Raw genomic sequence first — 20,582 nt, 5'->3', positions numbered from 1 at the left:
GCTAATAAAGATCATGTGATATGACCAAAAGCTCCTTGTGGTGAGATTATTTTAACAACTGCTGTTTCCAAGGTCAAGAATGATGTTTCTTAAAAACTTTAAGATGATGGGAATTTCTGACCAAAACGTGTTTGTTAAGATTCAACCACTGCAGGACCCTTAGTTTTCTCAACACCAGTTTAATTTAGTCAATAGAATAGGTGACATCACCTGGTACTAAAGTCCAGCCAATAGGAGAGGGTCATTGCAGTACCTGATTTCAACAGTAGATGACAGGCTCCACACAGTTTCTCTTCAACATGAACTACACTGTCAATAAATCAGCGTTTACTGTGTATTTTGAGATTCAGTTATCATCATCGTCATCAGCTGAAAACTATTTAAAAACCAGAACATTTTTGTTTACCATGTAATTGTCACATCTCCGGTTCCAGTCTGGCCTTTGTTAAATGTCAGCTCTCTACTGTCACTGTCTCTAAAAAAATACTCTCCTTTGTTACAGTGTCAGTTTGCATGCAGACTTCTTAACTCTGCTTTGTACGTTACTAAGAACCGTTTCTCACTTCTCTGACAGTAAATGTAAGTGTCCCGTTATTGTATTGTCCATTTCACCCTGATAATTTTTTTTCTAGATGTCCCTGGACCCGTAAAGAACCTGCAGGTGGTCGATACCGCCGATGGCGAGGTCAGCTTGGCATGGGAGGAGCCTGAGAACGATGGCGGCAGCAAGGTCATTGGCTACGTGGTGGAGAGACGTGACGTGAAGCGTAAGACCTGGACACTGGCCACCGACCACGCCGAGAGTCCTGAGTACACGGTGGCCGGCCTCCACAAGGACTCCATGTACCTGTTCAGAGTCTGCGCCCGAAACCGGGTCGGCAGCGGACCCAACACAGAGACTGACAAACCTGTACAGGCCAAGAACAAGTTTGGTAAGAATTACTCGGAATCCGGACGTCTGTTTTTCATTGATCCTTTCGAGGTAAGCGATTGGGTTGACATGGCACAGAACTCGTACAGGGTCTGTCGATACACATCTAACAGGTTGCATCTTATTCTGCCCTACAAAGGCAAAACACAGTCCGGTACACATTTGGTGAAAATTGAGTTAAGACCTGAATCTGACTTTTTTACATCTGCTTCACTATAAAGTAAAACATAGAAATGTATAAATTTACCTTTTAATTTTTCCCTAGCTCTTATCTGCAAACGTTTTGTCACGTTACATTTATATATCGGAGCCACGAAATAGCAGATTATGTTCTTAAAAGTGTAAGTAACAGAACATGGAAATTCTCAAGTAAAGTATAAGTACCTCAAAATTGTACAATTGATGAGATAAAATCATAAACTTTACAATTAAGACAGTTCCAGCAATGCCCCCCTCTGCCTTAATTTGTTGATCATACATAAATGACACTTGGTAAACGAATTCCACCAGAACGTTTCCCTCAGTTTACTGAATTGTCTTCTGTTTATTTTTTTTAGATGTTCCTGATGCTCCTCTAAACGTGATCGTGGGAAACGTCACCAAGTTCGGCTGCACCGTCTCCTGGGAGCCTCCCGAGTCGGACGGAGGCTCTCCCATCACCTCTTACATCATCGAGCTGCGTGACAGGACGTCGGTGAAGTGGTCGCCCGTCCAGGTGACCAAAGCCGACGAGCTCAGCGCCATCATTAACGACGTCATCGAGAACAAAGAGTACATCTTCAGAGTCAAAGCTGAGAACAAAGCCGGTGTCGGCAAGCCCAGCGCCGCCTCACAGCCCGTCAAGATCATGGATCCCATTGGTAAGCCTGGCTGACGGACAGAAAAGTCATTACACTTTCTAGCTCAATAAGAAAGGCTCTTCCGCTCTCGACCTCAACTGCAACTTAACTTTATTGTCCCTGAGGGGGAATTTGTCTTGCAGCCAGGTGAAACACTGAACACATACAGGCTTAAACATGATATATATATATAGATATAAAACATAATATAATACAAATTCAATATAAAAACAATATGTCGAATCAAATGCTAAAAACAACCACGCAAGCTGACATTAAGCAATGTGACAGTACAACATAAAACCTGGAGCGCGTCCAGCCATCTCAGTGGTTAAAAGAATATCTCCATCATCTCAGTCTCCCAGTAATGTTTGTGTTTTTTGTGTCTGTCCCCTGCAGAGCGTCCCAGTCCCCCTCTGAACCTGGTCTGGGAGGACCAGAACAAGAGCTCAGTGCAGCTCACCTGGGAGACTCCTCTGAGGAATGGAGGCAGCACGATCACCGGATACATCATCGAGCGCTGCGAGGACGGCACCGACAAGTGGCTCCGCTGCAACGCCCGCCTCTGCCCCGACCTCTTCTACAAGGTGCAGATAACAATTCACATAAATCCTGATTTGCTGTTTTCTGTCAGATATGTAATGGACTTTTTGAAAGTTTGTAACTGACCATTTCACAAAACAAGTGCCATAACTTCACAGAGGGGTAAGTTAGCATTTCAGGCTACATTAAACACTTGTGTATGTTGTATTATAAAAACCCTCCGGCTGTTTCACAGTATTTTCCTCTACATGCCTCTTAATAAAGCAATCCATCTGATTTCACAGTAAAAGTCTTCGAATGGCTGCTTTACATTAAAAGCCCTCCAGCAGTGATTTCAAAGTAATATTACACATCTCAAGGGGTTTAATTTATAAAATTTGACTACAGTAAAAGTCCTCCAAGGAATCTAATGAAATCAAGGCATGAAAAAAAGGTGTGTGTGAAGGCTGACGGGGGAGGTGGCATTAATATTTGTTCATTTTTTAAAAAGTGTTAGAGGGTTGAGAAAGGTCACTGCAGGCATATAGTTACTTCAAAGTAAAAGCCCTGCCCCCCCCCGCAACCATTGTCAGATTAATTCTCTAAAAATTAACTTTTTACTTCAGGTGTCTGGTCTGAAATACGGAACCAAGTACAACTACAGAGTGTTTGCTGAAAACGCCGCCGGAGTCTCCGACCCGTCAAACATCATCGGACCTCTGCTGGCCGACGACCCACATGGTGAGACAGACACTGTCTTTGATGTGTTTTATTATCAATGTCTCTTTCGTGTTTTTTGTTGTAGTTTTGTGACATTTCAGAAGAATTAAATCACACTGTTTTGAAGTAACATATTAATTATTACCAGCAAATCTTAGCCTTCCCGAGGAAACTGTGCCAAAAGGTTTATACACCTGTTTCTTTGTGAAAAGAAGTAAACCAATAGCTACAGTAGTTGTTGACGCAGCTTCTAATCACTTTACAGCGTCTTCATAGTAAAATTCCTCCAGTTGCTTCAAAGTAAAAAGCTCTTTACTGTCTAACAGGCAGGTTGAAAGAAAGTGGACACCCCAAACATGAAACACGAGTAGAATGTGTCAAACATCAGAAATGGATCCTTTATTAGAAGCGCATCTAATGTTTCAGTTCGCATCATGCCTCTCTTTCCCCTCTCCAGTCGGTCCGACCTTCGACCTGAGCGCTTTCAAAGACGGCCTGGAGGTGATCGTCCCTCAGCCTCTCACCATCAGAGTCCCCATCAGCGGATACCCGACCCCCGTCGCCAAGTGGACCTTCGGAGAGAAGGAGATGACCACCGCTGACGAACGCGTCACCCTGACGACCAAGTCCACGTTCACAGAACTGATCGTCACGCCAAGCGTCCGCCCGGACAAAGGCAGCTACACCCTGCAGCTGGAGAACGATGTCACGTCTGTCTCTGGAGAGATCGAAGTCAATGTCATCGGTACGCCATGAAAAACTATTTTCTAATCCAGAACAAATCTGTGAATAGCAACACACAAATTAAGGGACTATAAACATTACAAAGAACCTTTTCTGGTTCAAAACTGCTTTTATTTTTTGTTAACATTTCGACATCATTGTATTTCTGTTTGTGTCCTCCAGCTGCGCCCAGCGCTCCAAAGGACTTCAAGGTCCTGGAGGTGACCCGGCAGCACGTCCACCTGAGCTGGGAGGCTCCGGAGCACGATGGAGGAAGTCCTCTGACCGGCTACCAGGTGGAGAAACGGGATATGTCCCGAAAGACCTGGGTCAAGGTACGACATCAACATCTGCATTCCACAGTGTGTGCTTAACCAACTACAGTTCATGCTCTTCTCATGCACTTTAATCATTGTTTTCGTATTTATTATTAAGTCTCAGATGTAAATAGGATGATTGACTGGGTTTGTGCAGTTCTGTAGATGTTAGGAAAATTCTCTCACTCACAGCTGCCTCAGGGTCTTGATGCAGGTCCAGGTGAACACCTGACAGTGTAACATCACCTGCTGTATTATATTCTCTCGTCCAGTATTTCCATGACTGTCACTTCCCTTTGATTGCCTCCCATCATGCACCACTTTGCTTTTTAGAGCGTAGAGATGTTTTTGGAGGTCCTCTAATACTACTGACACTTTGCAGTGTGAAATTCTTCCTTTTACTCTTTGGTAACATTTTTGTGAATGAAACCATAAATGCAGCAGAACAAGCAGCCTGAAAGATCCATTTGGGGGCAATGATTATGCTAATGATCACATCTCTTGAATGTGCACTCCCACATGGCATTCGTTAGGTTGAAACAAGCAATTTATGACAAGTTTGTTATGAGGGTTGTAGGAACAAACCTCACAGAGAGGTTTAAGATGAAATAATGTTCTTGCATGAGGCCCATTTTACATGAATTCACAAAACTCATTTCCACTTAATAATTAAGCATGATGCAAATAAAATACAACCAAACCAATCATGTGAAGGAGAAGGAGATGAAACAATAGGGAACTCTTTGACCTGACGTCTGATAATAAATTCAAACTATCTCTCTGTTCTCTCTCTCAGGTGATCACAGGTATCCAGGATCAGGAGTTCACAGTCACCGACGTGGTTGAAGGGAAGGAGTATCTGTTCAGAGTCACCGCCTGCAACAAGTGTGGACCAGGAGAGCCGGCGTACATCGACGAGCCCGTCAACGTCTCCTCTCCTGCCAGTGAGTCAGACCAGGATGTCTCAAATTAATAAAACTACAATAAGAAATAATTTAACTTTAAGGTCTCAAAAGTGCTTAAGAGTCTTAAAAAGTGTTATTAGAGGTCTTAGTTTTTCACTATGTCACTGCAAATGTCTTTGCACAGCATGATTACTCTTAGATTTAAAACTCATTGGATACAGGATTAATTGGAGACTGCGTCAACAGTTAATTTCCTGGTGTGTTTTTTTTACATATATATGTTAAGTAGCTGGTTTCCACAGCTTTTTATCATATGTCTGAAATTTACTTTTGTATTTTCAAATACATTAAAATTAATGAACATTTCAGACAAATGTAGCCCTAATGTTTTGTTAATAATGGTTAATAACATGCCATGTTTCCAAGTATTTATTATTATTTTTTTGTATTTTATTTGTATATATATTTGTATTTTTTTTTTGGATGATGAAGTATATGTTACATATAATAATAATAATACTGGTTGTTGTTATTATTAAATGTATTATGTTGATAGGTTACTAATCTGCTGTAGTCAGAAAGATGCTCTGTTTACAAAGAGTTTGGAGGGGTGGGTCTTTTTTTTTAGCCTTTCCCAAAACAGGCTTCCTTTTCCTAAGGAACGTTCTAACCCCTCCGCCTCGTTTTCCTCCAGCCATCCCCGACCCCCCAGAGAACCTGAGGTGGAGAGACAAGTCAGCCAACGGCATCTTCCTGACCTGGGAGCCGCCAAAGTACGACGGCGGTACTGGTATCCGAGGTTACAACGTGGAGCGCTGCCAAAGAGGAACCGATAAGTGGGAGCCCTGCGGGGACATGGTGCCAGATCTGAAGTGCCAGGTGACTGGTCTGATCGAGGGCCAGTGGTACTCCTACAGAGTCCGAGCCCTGAACCGACTCGGAGCCAGCCGGCCCTGCAAGGCCACCGACGAGATCCAGGCCGTTGATCCCAAAGGTACCAAGAACGTCTTCCTGTTAGAGACCTGAAATTACTTTTTCACTTTGCTCTAATCCTCTCGTGTACAAAATGTCCGATTAATTATGATTATTTAGACTATGCAAAATTAAAAGCTATGATAAGGATATTTTTCTTTGTCAACATTTATTCTACATAATAAGTGGAGGAGCTCCAAAAAAATTGATAGAGACAAAATGGTTCCAGATTTACCACCAAATGTATGCCTTCAGGCAGAATCAAGAACATAATGAAAATAATCCTTAGTTGCAGCCCTAATTTGTGTGTCATTTGTTTGATTTTAACCTGTCCAAATAACCAAACCTTGATTACCAGCAATAAACACCAGGGGGAGTTCTACACCACATACTGTGGACTACACAAAGTGGCATGTGGGAAATACACACTGATGTTGTGTGAAGATATTCATGATTTTGTAGTAATTAACAAGATACAATAAACAGCGCTAAGTTTAATTTGTCCCTTAGCATAGCAGTTCAGTTTCTGATAAAGTTAATAGTTCAACTTTCCCCAAATTTCCTGTTAATTATCCTCTAAACTGCAAACTTCTGACCAACCCCTCGTCCATATTGTCCATGCAGAGCCTCCAGAGATCCGACTGGACGCCAAGCTGCTGGCCGGTCTGACCGCCAAGGCCGGTAGCAAGATCGAACTCCCTGCCGAGGTGACGGGTAAGCCCGAGCCCCGGGTGAAATGGACCAAGGCCGACCTGGTCCTCAAGCCAGATGACAGGTTGTCCATCGACTCCAAGCCAGGACACTCCACCGTCACCATCGCCAAGACCAAGAGAGACGACAGCTCTACCTACATCATAGAGGCCACCAACAGCAGCGGCCGCGCCACTGCCACCGTCGACGTCAACATTCTCGGTAAGACCAGTTGATAACAGAAAAGGAGAAAAAAAAGGTTTTCATAATGACTTTCTTAGTTTCTGGTTAATTAAATGTCAAATATACTTTTCTCACACAGATAAGCCCGGTCCTCCGGCTGCCTTTGACATCTCTGAGATCACCAACGAGTCCTGCTTCTTGGCCTGGAACCCTCCGCGTGACGACGGCGGTTCCAGAGTTACCAACTACATCGTTGAGCGCAGAGCTGCCGACAGCGAGATCTGGCACCGGCTGTCCTCCACCGTTAAACAGACCACGTACAAAGCTGTGGGCCTGGTCAAGTTCAAGGAGTACATCTTCAGAGTCTTCGCTGAGAACCAGTTTGGTGTTGGCCCACCGGCTGAACACCCATCCATCATCGCCAGATACCCCTTCGGTAGGTCACCTGACAAAAGGACTGAGGTTTATCACATGAATTTGTATTCTCAAAGGAAAAGTTTGATGTTTGTGCTTATTCACTGATGTGAATGAGTGTCTGTACAGTAAATACAATGAGCAGCCAGCTAACTTAGCTTAGCATAAAGACGGGAAGTAGCAGGAAACAGCTGTCATGGCTCTGTCCAAAGAAAGCTAGTAAGCGTATTTCCTAAAATGTCTCCAGGTGACAGGACTTTTCGTTTAGTTAAAGATTCATAAGCAGCAGCAAAATTTCGCCCCAAGATGAACATCCAAGGATATAAAATAATAAAGAGGTTTTCCCATAACTTGTTAATGATATTTTAGCATAACTCTACCACCTCCTTAAGGGACCCAATGCGTCTTGTTTCTGTGGATACCATTCAATGCTAGTTAAAGCTACTTCTGTCTACATCTGACCTGCTTTGTTACTTGGCATCTATGATGAAGGCATTTCTCAACAACGTAAATGGAAAACTTCAACAAAATTGATTTGTCAAACTGAGTTTAGTGTGGACGACATTTGTTACAACCACAGACAAAGAAGGAATTAAGCCTCATTACAATATCAGAATCAGGTCCCATTTTTTTGGGACTACCAGGCATGAGTCCAGCCGTTGTCTGTTGAGGGTTTTTCTTTAATGGCTCGGTCCATCTCAAGTTCAGACAAGTAGGTTCTTTCTTGGTCAGGTAAGTTTTTTTGGATCAGTAATAAACAGGGCTCTTTGTGTAAAAAGTGGATCATCAAATGGTTAGGCTTAGCTGGGATTAACCTCATCCCTCTTGTTTTGTCTTCAGAGACTCCTGGAGCTCCTTACAAGCTGGAGCCTTCAGATATCGCCAAGGACTCGTTGACACTGACCTGGTATGAGCCTGATGAGGATGGAGGAAGCCCCATCACCGGATACTGGGTGGAGAGATATGAACCTGACCACGACAGGTGGATCAGATGCAACAAGCTGCCCATCAAAGACACCAACTACAGGTGAGTCTAACTGCTCTGCTTTCTTTATTTTTTTTAATTGAACCTTTATTTAACCAGGATAGGTCCCACTGAGATTAAAAATCTCTTTTTCAAGTGAGTCCTGGCCAACATAGGCAGCAGCACCAGACAAAAACAAAGTGAAATCGTGTCTTAAATGAGTTTTACGCTGTGCTTCTTTGTTGGATTTCAATATGTTGATGTGATGTGTTTTCTTCTGTAGAGTCAAAGGTCTTCCCACCAGGAAGAAGTACAAGTTCAGAGTCCTGGCTGAGAATCTGGCTGGAACTGGAAAACCCAGCAAGGAGACAGACCCGATACTCGTCAAAGATCCTATCGGTACAAAAACCACTCACTTTAGTTGTGTATGAGCATCTAAAATCCTTTCAGAGCGTTAAAATCATCATGGTCTAACTCTTCCAGATCCTCCATGGCCTCCCGGTAAACCCACGGTGAAGGACGTGGCTAAGACTTCCTGCTTCCTGATGTGGACCAAACCAGAGCACGACGGCGGAGCAAAGATTGACGGCTACGTCATTGAGATGCTGAAGAGTGGTACCATGGACTGGATCCGCGTGGCAGAGAACATCAACATCCTGGAGCACTTCCTGAAGGGCCTGATGGAGAAGCAGGAGTACTCGTTCAGGGTGCGAGCCGTTAACGTGGCCGGGGAGAGCGAACCCAGCGAACCCAGTGACCCAGTGCTCTGCAAAGAGAGACTCAGTAAGAAAAACTGATGCTCTGAAACAGACACGTTAAACTAACACTCTAGGACAGACAAACAAACTTGCCAAGTGACGCTCTAGAATAGACACACCATGTAAAACTGACCGTCTAAAGAAGACACAACTTTAAACAGACTAACCTAGAACAGACGCAACATATCAAACTGTCTAGAGCAGACATGTCAAACAAAAACTGTAGAACACTATATAATAAAGATTTTGGACACAGTTAATATGTCAAGCATATTCTCTAGCTAAGACACAACATGTCAGCTGCTGCTAAGGAACTCGCCATGTTCAACTGACACATTCAACATATGACAGTAAATCTTTGAGATCCAACATGAAGAAATCTTTGTCTTAATCTCCTCAGACCCTCCTTCGGCTCCTCGCTGGTTGGACGTCATCAACATCAGCAGGAACAGTGCCGAGTTGAAGTGGACGGTCCCTGAGCGAGACGGAGGCTCACCCATCACCAACTACGTGGTGGAGAAACGTGATGTCCGGCGTAAAGGTTGGCAGGCCGTTGACACCACAGTCAAGGAGCTGAAGTACACCGTGACGCCGCTCAACGAAGGATCGCTCTACGTGTTCCGCGTTGCAGCCGAGAACGCTGTGGGCGTCGGACCGTTCTGCGAACTAGAGGACTCTGTGCTGGCCAAAGACACTTTCAGTCAGTCAGAGAGTAGTTTCATGTATAGATTAATTATTTGAATCAGGAGGATGAAGAAAATCCCCTGTGTTCGCTCTGTCAATGGGGGATAATAAGAGTTTTTTTTGTTACAGCTACTCCTGGGCCACCATACGCTCTTGCTGTCAATGCTGTGAGCAAAAGATATGTGGAGCTGCAGTGGGAGGAACCTAAAAACGACGGTGGCAGACCCATACTCAGGTGGGGGTTTTTTCACCTAAATCTTTATTGGCAAGAGATTTTCAACATTAAATAATAACAGTAACAAAAACTGTTTGGGAAATTCATTCACATTTTTTCATGCCATCCTGATGAGGATTAATTTGTAGTTCCGTACCAACGCTACCTTTCACTAATTTCTCATAATAGCTTTTTCACTTGCTGTAGTAGCAGGTTTATTTCCTCAGTGTTGAAAGTCTGTATGAAGGTGTTTTTACCTTTCTGTGATTATGGCCTCCAGGTATTCCATTGAGAAGAAGGAGAAGCTTGGAACTCGCTGGGTGAAATGCGGGAAGACTTCAGGTCCAGACTGTAAGTACAGAGTGACAGACGTCATTGAGGGAACAGAGGTTCAGTTCCAGGTCAGCGCTGAGAATGAGGCCGGCGTCGGTCATCCAAGCGAACCCACCGAGATCCTCACTATCGAAGATCCAACAGGTTAGTTCAGTGATGAGTAATGGCTTATTGAAAAAATCATAGAAATGTGGAGAAAGAATCAGAATCCATCTGTCCTGTCCCTTCTAGGTGTCCCATCACCGCCCATTGAGCTGCATGTGACCGGAGCCAGCCGGGACTTCCTGTCCATCGCCTGGAAGCCTCCACAGAGGGATGGCGGCTGCCCCATCACCGGCTACCACATCGAGATGTGTGAGGCCGGGACAGAGAAGTGGATGAGGGTCAACTCCCGTCCAGTGAAGGAGCTGAAGTACCGGGTGGAGGAGGGCGTGGTCCCTGAGAAGGAGTACATCCTGAGAGTGAGAGCCATCAACGCTGTCGGAGTCAGCGAGCCCTCCGACATCTCTGAGAACGTCTTCGCCAAAGAATCTGACTGTAAGAACGTCTACTGGGCTTAACATTGTCCTTAGTGTCACGTTTCCTGTGGAAAGTTCTGTAAATCATCAAATTGACACTAATGGGTGAATGAGTATCTTGTTTTTTCTGTGTTTCCAGGTAAACCAACACTGGACTTCCAGACTTTGGACCTGGTTGTTGTGGAAACAGAGAAGCTGCACATCCCAGTTCCCTTCAGTGCAGTCCCTTCACCCAGAATCACCTGGCACAAAGACGGCAAGGAGCTGAAGGCTGACGAACGCCTCAGCTTCAGGTCAGTGAGACGTTTCATACGTTTTTTTTGTCGGTCAATATTCAACATATCTGACTTTCCATCTATGAATCGGTTTCAGTAATTCACCAATTACAAGCCACCAATGTTTGTGGTTAATCGACTAATCATTGTAGCTCTAATTCAATATCAGAAATTTAATTTAGAATAATCATATCTCTCTGTGGCTAAAACGGTCCTGTATCTGCTCTAGGGTGTTGGGGGGTTTTGTGGTCTAGTGTCCTTTGTCAGTGTGAGCAGCAGTGACTGATGGGATTGTTTGTGTCCAACAGGAAGGAGTATACCTCCTGTCACCTGGAGATTGACAGCAGCCTTCACGCTGATGCCGGACAGTACAAGGTTACTCTTGAGAACAAACTAGGAGCCGCCAGCGCCGCCATCAACGTCAAAGTTATCGGTAGTCAATCACACATGTCCAGTTTTTACATGATCACATAGACATCAGTCTCCTGGACTCTCAGCAGATTACTTTTTAACACGTCTCTGTCTCTCTGTCATCAGGTCTTCCTGGTCCCTGTAAGGAAATCATAGCCTCTGAGATCACAAAGAGCTCCTGTAAAATCTCCTGGGATCCTCCAGACTACGATGGCGGCAGCCCGATTCTTCACTACGTCCTGCAGGTCCAAGATGGCAGCATGTTTTTATTTCTGAGCTGCAATGACGGTTTTAAATCTGACATCAGGGCCGGAAAGACACTTAAACTGATGTTTCTTTTGTTTGTTATTTGTTTGTGCGTGTGCAGCGGCGTGAGGCCGGCAGGAGGACGTACGTCAACATGATGTCCGGAGAGAACAAGGTGAGCTGGACCGTCAAAGACCTCATCCTCAACGGAGAGTACTACTTTAGAGTCCAGGCCGTCAACAAGATCGGAGGAGGAGAGTTCATTGAGCTCCGCAACCCGGTCATCGCAGAGGACCAGAAACGTAAGAAAAAACAGACATTTCCTGTTTGATATGATGCATGAAAATTAGATTTTGGATTCATTGTTAAAAGGCCACTCCCCCAATTTTACAGTCAGTTTACCTGTGACGAGGAGTGCTACTAAACTTTGATATTCTCTTCTGAGGCTCTGGAGGAGAAAACTCTGATGATGTCATAGTGATGTCATCACTTAGCTATTGCCGCTATCCAGTTGCATTATAATGTAGGATCAAGTGTTTTTGGAGTTTAAATCTGTTAAATTACAGAAACATTTTGAAATAGAAAATTGTGTAGCTGTGAACAGAATATTTCATTCCTCTGATGAGTGAATTAAAAAAATAAATGTATAAAAAGAGAAATCTAACTGAAATCCATATCTTGTCCCAGATGCTCCCGACCCGCCGGTGGACGTGGAGACCCACAACCCCACATCCAGCACCGTCACTCTGACCTGGAAGCCTCCCATGTACGACGGCGGCTGCAAGATCATGGGCTACATCCTGGAGAAACAGCAGAAGGGCGAGGACAAGTGGGAGAGGTGCAACGACTTCCTGGTGCCCGTCCTGTCCTACACTGTCAGAAGGCTGACGGAGGGCAAGAGCTACACCTTCAGAGTCAAAGCGGAAAATGCTGCCGGGGTCAGCGAACCGTCACGCAGCCCGCCATTCGTCAAGGCCTTAAACGCCATCGGTAAGGATGACATCAGCTCCTGACGACCTCAAAACTATTTTCTCATTGTCGGGCAAAGCAAGCTAAGACAAATTTAGTTATATATTCATAAAAAATGCTTTATTTGATTTACATTTAATTTATTGGAATTTAATAGGAAAAGTTCAACATTTTGGAAAATACACTCAGCAAGAATTGGCTTTCTTGCTGAGAGTTATATGTTCAGATTGATACCACTCTCATGTATGTATGTAAATATGAAGCCGGTTAGCTTAGCTTAACAAAATTCTCGCTCTTGGTACAGCAAGCAAATGTTTTGTAGAAAATCTACAATAAGAACGTATCTGGATCAGAATCGGTGTCCTGATCAAAAAACTCACTTCCCTCTTTACTAATAATGCAGCTGTCAAGTTTTCAGCTGAACCTTTTGTGTTAATTTTACTTCTGTTCTCTCTCAGATCCTCCGAAGGTTTTCCTAAGCGGCAGCCTGCAGTCTGGCCTCAGCGTGAAGCGAGGTTGTGAGATCTGCCTGAACGCCAACATTTCTGGCTCGCCGTACCCTCAGATCACCTGGTACTGGAACAACCAGGTGATCCAGCCTGAGCCGCTCCGCAAGAGGCCCGAAAAACCCCTGAAAAAGAAAGTGGAGAAGAAGGAGGAGGTGAAGAAAGAGGAGGGAGAGGCCGAGAAGAAAGAGGAGAAGAAGGAGGGAGAGGTGAAGGAGGGAGAGAAGAAGGAAGGAGAGGAAAAGAAGGAGGAGAAGAAGGAAGAAGAGGTTGCAGAGCCGGAAGTGGAGGAGACCGACTACCCGACGATAAACGAGCGCCTGGCCATCGACAACAGCCGCAGGGGCGCGTCCTCTGTCGTCATCAGGGACTCGATCCGCCCCGACCACGGCGTCTACATGGTGAAGGTGGAGAACGACCACGGCATCGCCTCAGCAACCTGCGAGGTCAACGTGCTCGGTGAGAATTCTTTTCTATTTTATTTTCTACTGTAATTCTTTGGTATCCTGTGTCTAATGTCAGATCTATAGTTACATATACATACATTATATAGATATACAAATTTAAATGAAAGAGTGATGTATTGTTTTTTTAACAAATACATATGCACTACACATAAATATGCTTTAAAAACAGATAGGAATAAGACATACAGAACTAGAGCTCAAACAGTTTTGTTGCATCCCTATACATAACAATAAGAGTAAGAAAGAAAAAGCTTGATATTTTGTATTTTCATCAAGTTAAGTTAACCAATTACTCCTTAAATGTCTACAGAGACAATGTTTCAGAAGTGAAATGGAGTAATTAATAAAATATTACTATTTGACAATCAGACTAAGTCAGAAATATCAACATTAAAGTTTTTGGTGAATTGTAAGTTATATTATGAAAAAAGTTTTCCAATTTGTATTCTATTTATTTTTCTACTGTAATGTATAGTTATATATACACACTTGTTTTTCAAAAACATATATACATATGTATATATACTGTATAAAAACCAAAGCTGTATAATTGTAGAACTTCTGTATTTTCAACAAATTTAGTAAATTACAAATTTTAACAAATTACTCCTTAAAATATCAGCCGTACATGTTCACAGAGACAGTATTTCAAAAGCAGATCTAACATTATTATGACTTTATTACAGTTTGATAATCAGACTGTTAGCGATCTTTTTATTTTTGGCAAATAATGGTCTTTGTCATTTCTTTTAGCATTTTATAAAGGAAACAATTAGTTTATTGATTAACAAATCAATGATAAATTAATAATACATTTGATGAATTAAATATAAATTTGTTATAAGCTTGATGCAGTGAATGTCAGTAAATGTTTATAGCATCCCCCTATTGAAAGGCCTGCTGTAGCTTTTAGACATTTCATGGGCAAAAACATGATCATTTCGTCTGTCCCCAGATACTCCCGGGCCTCCGGTGAACTTCAGATTTGAGGAGGTCAGGAAGAACTCTGTGATTTGCAAGTGGGATCCTCCTCTGGATGATGGTGGCAGTGAGATCCTCAACTACACTCTGGAGAAGAAGGATAACTCAAAGCTGGAGATCGGCTGGAGCTGCGTCACCTCCACACTAAGAGGATGCCGCTACCTGGTGCCCAAACTCATCGAGAAAAAGGAGTACATCTTCAGGGTTGTAGCTGAGAACAAGTTTGGCGCTGGTCCACACTGCGTCTCCAAGCCACTCATTGCCAAGAATCCTTTCGGTATGGTATTGTTTATTATTACTCCTGTTCATACTTCCTGTTGCTGTTTTTGGGGGTTTAGTTTATGAGTTTACAGGCCAAGTCCGTTTACATTAACTAACATGTTAAACATTGTGTTTTTTAACAAACTATATTATCAGATATAATTGCTTTTTAAAGTCTGTTATGCACATATGACATATGCTTAAATAACTACATTTTAAATTAGCTATTAGTTCTTTTTGTTAGCTTACAGTGTTTATTAGCTTCAATAAGTTTCCATTTTGACAGCTTACCATGTTAGCATACATTTATGTAAACTTACCATTGTTTTTAGCTTACCTAAATTCCCTACATAGCTATACACTTTTAATAATTTTGCGACCCAATTTCTAATTTCTCAGACCTGTTGTACAATGTTTTCTAAACAAGTCAAGAAGGAAGGAATAAACACTATGTGATATCAAAGATATACAAACAGTAGTAAGGATACAGTGTTTTTTTAGTGTAAAAGTGCAAAGAAAAGTTCATTACATGGCTAAAATAAACATTTTATATGTAACATACAAGGTGAAGAAAAAAACATAAATTGAGTCTCACTTAATTTTTTTCTGCTGTACGGTCTCTTCGTCCTCCTCAGATACTCCCGAGGCTCCTGATAAGCCACAGATTGATGACATTACGGCCCGCAGCATGCTGGTCACCTGGAACGAGCCAAATGACAATGGTAGCCCCATCTTGGGATACTGGGTGGAGCGCCGCGAGATCAACAGCTCACACTGGACACGTGTCAATAGGTGAGGAAACACAACAATAAAACCTCTTTTCTATCTGTATTTGTACTAAGATTCATAAAAAAAAGTGGGCATTAGCTGGTGTGTGGGGAAATATCAAAGCATATTGATACCATTTTACCAAAAATCTTTTTGCTGTGTATTCTGAATATTCCCTTCTGTACTGGTTTTCAGGAACATCGTCCCTGACACTGAGCTGAATGTTGAAGGTCTACTGGAGGGGCTGACTTACATCTTCAGGGTGGCAGCCGAAAACCAGGCCGGCCCCGGAAAGTTCAGCGTCCCCTCCGACCCCAAGACGGCCCAGGCTCCAATCCGTACGTAAACTTCTCTAAACCCTGTGTTCAGTACGATTCTGATAAACGTTTTCATATCTGTTTAAGTGAAGGAAAATAACTGGCATCACCAAATGTTGGGTTGTCATAATTGATCATCTTCATGTGGTCTCCTGGAATACTTACATATTTAGAAATACTTGTCGAAAATACAGCATCATTAGAGTCATGAACAGGCTACTTATATCCATGGAAATATAGTCAGTCTCATAGTTAATATGTCCCATCTGTGTTTATTTGTGACACTGCAGTACCTCCTGGACCTCCAATTGCCCGAGTGGTAGCGACCACTGACCACTCCATCGACGTGGAGTGGGACCCACCTGCCGACAATGGTGGAGGAGAGATCCTGGGATACCATGTGGATAAGGTCAGATCGTCAAGTCACCTCTGATACTTTTTCAGCTTTACTCACATTTGTTTTCAGCTTCCTGCCTCGCTGTAGCTGCAGGTTCAAATTCGTTGAATCGTTGAATATTATTATATTATATTGATTTCAGTTCAGACTAATGTTTCTAATGTTTCTGTGGTGTTCTTCAGGCCATGGCTGGTACCAAGGACTGGTCCAGGTCTACAGAGCGTCCCTGGAAGACCCGGGCCTTCACTGTCTATGGAGTCCGAGAGGGAGCCAAGTACCTGGTCAGAGTCATCGGCTGCAATGCTGCCGGAGAGGGAACGCCAGGATTCACAGAGTCTGTGTTCGTCAGGAATCCTGCAGGTCAGCAGGGAAAAAAACAAGACTGAGCAAAAACTAAAGAGAATGAAATTTGGATTTATTGAGGTCAAATGTTCTCTAATTCATTGTTGGAAATCTCATAGCTTTTTTTGTTGTTGACTTCTTTCCTTGGTTGCTGGTTGCCCTCCACAGAGCTGCCAGTGATTGAACTGGACCTGTCCGTCAAGAACGGCGTGGTCATCAGAGCCGGCGAGACACTCCGTGTACCCGCTACAGTCACAGGTAAACCCTACCCATCCATCACCTGGACCAAGGACGACGGCAAACCTGACAAAGACCACGTGGAGATCCTCACTGAGGGCAACGACAGCATCGTTTCAATCAAGAATGTCCAGAGGAAGGACTGCGGCAAATACCAGATCTCTGCTTGCAACCCCAGCGGCATCAAGTCTGCTTCTACCAGAGTGGAGGTCATGGGTGAGTGGAAGTCCAGGAAGGCAGGGCAGGACTTGATGATAAAGCTCAACAGTTAACTTGCAATTAATTGATGCTATGAAATAAAAATGAACACAGAGAGAAATATTGTTTTATCTTTAGATGTCCCTGGGCCCGTCACGGACCTGAAGCCCGTTGTTGTCACTCGCAAGATGATCTTCCTGAACTGGGACGACCCCGAGGATGACGGAGGCAGCGACCTGACTGGCTTCATTGTGGAGAGAAAAGACGGCAAGATGCACACATGGAGGCAGCCCATTGAAACCGCCTCGTCCAAGTGCGAGTGCGTGGGCATCATGGAGGGACAGGTTTACACGTTCCGTGTCATTGCCAAGAACAAGTATGGCATGGGCCCGCCCGTAGAGCTTGGACCCATCACGGCTCTGGACCCACAGGGTGAGTCCTAAAATCACTTCATTGATTCAGAAATGAATGCCTAAAATTCTTTCTTGTGAGCAGACCAAGAATCAGTGTTTAGGAGTAACATGATAAGTCGTCTTGGTTGAAAAGTGGATTTGTACTTAAAACCAATCGTTGCTTTGGTGGTTCTGCAGGCCCACCATCTTACCCTGAGAAGTTCCGCTATACCGAACGCACCAAGAACTCCATTACACTGACCTGGAAGCCACCTCGTAATGATGGCGGCAGCCCTGTAATCGGCTACTTTGTTGAGAAAAAGAGGCATGACCAGCAGGCCTTCGAGCCCTGCAACACAGAGATCTGCCCCAACATGACCATGACTGTGGAGGGCCTGGAGGAGTCCTGGATGTATGAGTTCAGGATCAAGTGCCGTAACCTAATCGGAGAGAGCGAGCCATCCATCCCGTTCACTGTGGTTATCCAAGACGATGAAGGTAAGGCTCAATGTTTGAAATGGTCTTAAAAACCCCTAATCTTTCTTTCATATTCAAGAAATGGACCAAGGTAGAATTTCTTATGGATGCTAAAGGTGCGCACTAGTGTTTTCTTTGTGTGCTGATTTGTTTTGTTCCCGTCCTGTACCTCTAAGTGGCTCCTGAGGTCCACATGCTGAAGCACTTCAAAGGTGACTCAATTACCGTGAAGAAGGGTGAGCCCATTGAGATCCCCGCTGATGTCCTGGGCCTCCCCATCCCTAAGATCGAGTGGTCCAAGGATGACGTGGTGATCGAGAAGCCCACTGAGACTCTGCTGATGGAGACGGAGGTGACCGGCAGGATGAACTGCAAGACCACATTGTCCATTCCAGCAGTCAACAGGAGGGACCGCGGCAGCTACACTGTGTCTGCCTCTAACAACATGGGCTCAGCCAAGCACACCATCACTGTGATGGTGCTGGGTGAGTTAAAACATCCCACTGAGAGGCAGAAAAGACAGGATGTGCTTATTAATATGTAATAACTGTATTTTGCTCTCCTCTCAGACCGGCCACTTCCACCCAGAAATTTGGCAGTGTCCAATATCAAGGCGGAGTCTTGCTACCTCCAGTGGGAGGCGCCGTTGGATAATGGTGGCAGCGAGCTGACCAATTACATTATTGAGAAGAAGGACGTGGTGACAGAGGAGCCGGAGCTGGAAGAGGGACAGGAAGCTCCACCTGAACCACAGTGGGTGGAGGTTACCAACAGCATCATTGAGAAGAGATACGGGGTATGTCCTGATAACAACAACAACAATAATAATAATGATAACGGAGTTATCATAGGCCTTTATAGCCCTTTTTGACCCTAATTGAAACACCACCTCTCTCTCCTGCAGATGTGGAACCTGGAGACCAACAAGACCTACTTGTTCCAGGTTAGAGCCGAGAATCGCTACGGTAAATCTGACCCCTGCACAACGCAGGAAGTCCGGATCACAGACCCATTCGGCCTTCCCGGCCCACCAGAGAAACCAACCATCGCAGAGTACTCCAAGACCTCCATGACCCTAACCTGGGAGCCTCCCAGAGACAACGGTGGCTCTATGATTATCGGCTACTGGCTAGAGAAGAGGGAGAAAGGCACTGGCTACTGGGCCAAAGTCAACAAGATGCCAGTCACCAAGAGGGGCGTTAAAGGCTGGGAGTACCAGGTGAGCTGGTGGAGCTGTTTCTGTGTTAGCACAGAATTAACTTTTTCATGTTGAACATAAATTATTGCTTCAGTATTTCAGCTCTAGGTCCACTGCTTAAAAAACTTCTCACCTGGCAAGTGTAGGATCTACATTTAAACCCAACTTTTGTCAACCTCCTACATACCAAAATAGAACCTTATGGTAAACCATAGGATGGCTCATCATTGACCTTTAGGAAGGTCTGTCACAGAGATTTAAAAAGATCTGTCTCACATCCTTAGGATGCTTTGTCGCAGACCATCATTTAAAAAACGTCTGTTTCAGACGTTTGGAAGGTTCATCACAAACCTTTAGAAAATTCCATTATAGACTTTTAAAGTGGTATGTTAAAGACCGTAAGAAGGTCTTTCGCAGACCTTCAGAAAGGAAGGTCACAGTCCTTTAGGATGGTCTTTTTTGCAAGCTAGTCACAGGAGTCTGTCGTATCCACACATCTCTCTGTGTCTCCCAGGTGACTCGTCTGTTCGAAGGAACAGAGTATGAGTTCCGGGTTGCTGCCTGCAATTCTGCAGGAACAGGACCATTCAGCGAACCATCCGACTCTGCTTTTGCTGTCGATCCACTCAGTGAGTAAAAAACAACAGGCTTCTTTTTAAAGCGTTGGATAAAAAAATAAGTCCTACATAACAAAATAAACGTAAAAAACTAATATCACTGCAATTAATTGAAGTCCTTCTTTGACCAGATCTGTCATTTTAAATCCCAAATCCTCTGTATTTTGAATTTGATTTTCCCAAATTGGATACTATTTTTAAAAACTGCTCCTCTCCACTCCAGCTCCTCCAAGCATGCCTGCTGCTCCTGAGGTGGCTGATAAGACAAAGCACAGTATCACATTGTCCTGGAAGCCACCAGAGAGGGATGGAGGAAGCCCAATCAAGGGCTACATCATCCAGATCCAGGATGAGGGCAAATCAGAGTGGGTGAGGGTCAACGACCCCGACACCCTGCACCCCACCACTGAGTTCACTGTGCCCAGCCTCCGCGAGCTGAAACGCTACCGCTTCAGGATCATTGCTGTCAATGACATCGGCGAGTCCGACCCCAGCCCCCGCACCAGCGAGGTTCTCGTTGAGGACATCCAGCGTATGTCCTACTCTAAAGTTTCAACTTCAACAAATAGATTCATCATTGTACAAAGGTTTTTCTGTGTATGTCTCTCTGTCCTTCACTGATGTTTCCAATGGTGTATCTAATTCGACAGTTGCGCCTTCCATCAACATCGACGTCATCGCCGAAGACCTGCTGTGCATCCGTGCTGGAGATCCGATCAGAATCCCAGCCACCATCAAGGGCCGCCCTGTTCCCAAGGTAACCTGGGACTATTATGGCAAAGCCAAGTCGCACAAGAAGAACAAACTGCACACACTGCCTGTGGACTCTGAGGTAA

General features: G+C 44.2%; 1 protein-coding gene across 3 annotated transcripts in view; it reads left to right on the top strand.

Annotated features, from left to right (window-relative positions):
• The window catches only part of ttn.2 (titin, tandem duplicate 2), a 246,500-nt gene that overhangs the window by 144,529 nt on the left and 81,389 nt on the right, over nucleotides 1-20,582 (top strand). For all 3 annotated transcript variants that reach the window (XM_044216152.1, XM_044216154.1, XM_044216153.1), the window contains 37 exons: nucleotides 633-932; nucleotides 1,489-1,791; nucleotides 2,170-2,357; nucleotides 2,919-3,033; nucleotides 3,470-3,757; nucleotides 3,919-4,070; nucleotides 4,849-4,996; nucleotides 5,652-5,951; nucleotides 6,554-6,841; nucleotides 6,942-7,238; nucleotides 8,057-8,243; nucleotides 8,464-8,579; nucleotides 8,664-8,963; nucleotides 9,339-9,638; nucleotides 9,752-9,857; nucleotides 10,117-10,313; nucleotides 10,401-10,706; nucleotides 10,827-10,980; nucleotides 11,271-11,395; nucleotides 11,500-11,618; nucleotides 11,741-11,921; nucleotides 12,307-12,609; nucleotides 13,047-13,553; nucleotides 14,517-14,819; nucleotides 15,439-15,595; nucleotides 15,767-15,909; nucleotides 16,179-16,297; nucleotides 16,468-16,645; nucleotides 16,796-17,080; nucleotides 17,201-17,494; nucleotides 17,653-17,952; nucleotides 18,108-18,416; nucleotides 18,501-18,727; nucleotides 18,836-19,150; nucleotides 19,644-19,758; nucleotides 19,970-20,278; nucleotides 20,397-20,578. In XM_044216152.1, coding sequence (XP_044072087.1) covers nucleotides 633-932; nucleotides 1,489-1,791; nucleotides 2,170-2,357; nucleotides 2,919-3,033; nucleotides 3,470-3,757; nucleotides 3,919-4,070; nucleotides 4,849-4,996; nucleotides 5,652-5,951; nucleotides 6,554-6,841; nucleotides 6,942-7,238; nucleotides 8,057-8,243; nucleotides 8,464-8,579; nucleotides 8,664-8,963; nucleotides 9,339-9,638; nucleotides 9,752-9,857; nucleotides 10,117-10,313; nucleotides 10,401-10,706; nucleotides 10,827-10,980; nucleotides 11,271-11,395; nucleotides 11,500-11,618; nucleotides 11,741-11,921; nucleotides 12,307-12,609; nucleotides 13,047-13,553; nucleotides 14,517-14,819; nucleotides 15,439-15,595; nucleotides 15,767-15,909; nucleotides 16,179-16,297; nucleotides 16,468-16,645; nucleotides 16,796-17,080; nucleotides 17,201-17,494; nucleotides 17,653-17,952; nucleotides 18,108-18,416; nucleotides 18,501-18,727; nucleotides 18,836-19,150; nucleotides 19,644-19,758; nucleotides 19,970-20,278; nucleotides 20,397-20,578 — 8,516 coding nt within the window. The remainder of the gene's footprint in view (nucleotides 1-632; nucleotides 933-1,488; nucleotides 1,792-2,169; nucleotides 2,358-2,918; nucleotides 3,034-3,469; nucleotides 3,758-3,918; nucleotides 4,071-4,848; nucleotides 4,997-5,651; nucleotides 5,952-6,553; nucleotides 6,842-6,941; nucleotides 7,239-8,056; nucleotides 8,244-8,463; nucleotides 8,580-8,663; nucleotides 8,964-9,338; nucleotides 9,639-9,751; nucleotides 9,858-10,116; nucleotides 10,314-10,400; nucleotides 10,707-10,826; nucleotides 10,981-11,270; nucleotides 11,396-11,499; nucleotides 11,619-11,740; nucleotides 11,922-12,306; nucleotides 12,610-13,046; nucleotides 13,554-14,516; nucleotides 14,820-15,438; nucleotides 15,596-15,766; nucleotides 15,910-16,178; nucleotides 16,298-16,467; nucleotides 16,646-16,795; nucleotides 17,081-17,200; nucleotides 17,495-17,652; nucleotides 17,953-18,107; nucleotides 18,417-18,500; nucleotides 18,728-18,835; nucleotides 19,151-19,643; nucleotides 19,759-19,969; nucleotides 20,279-20,396; nucleotides 20,579-20,582) is intronic.

The sequence above is a fragment of the Siniperca chuatsi genome, linkage group LG12 (genome assembly GCF_020085105.1).
Source record: "Siniperca chuatsi isolate FFG_IHB_CAS linkage group LG12, ASM2008510v1, whole genome shotgun sequence".
NCBI lineage: Eukaryota > Metazoa > Chordata > Actinopteri > Centrarchiformes > Sinipercidae > Siniperca > Siniperca chuatsi.
The sequence above is the reverse complement of the archived record's forward strand: the minus strand, read 5'-3'. Positions and strand labels throughout refer to the sequence as shown.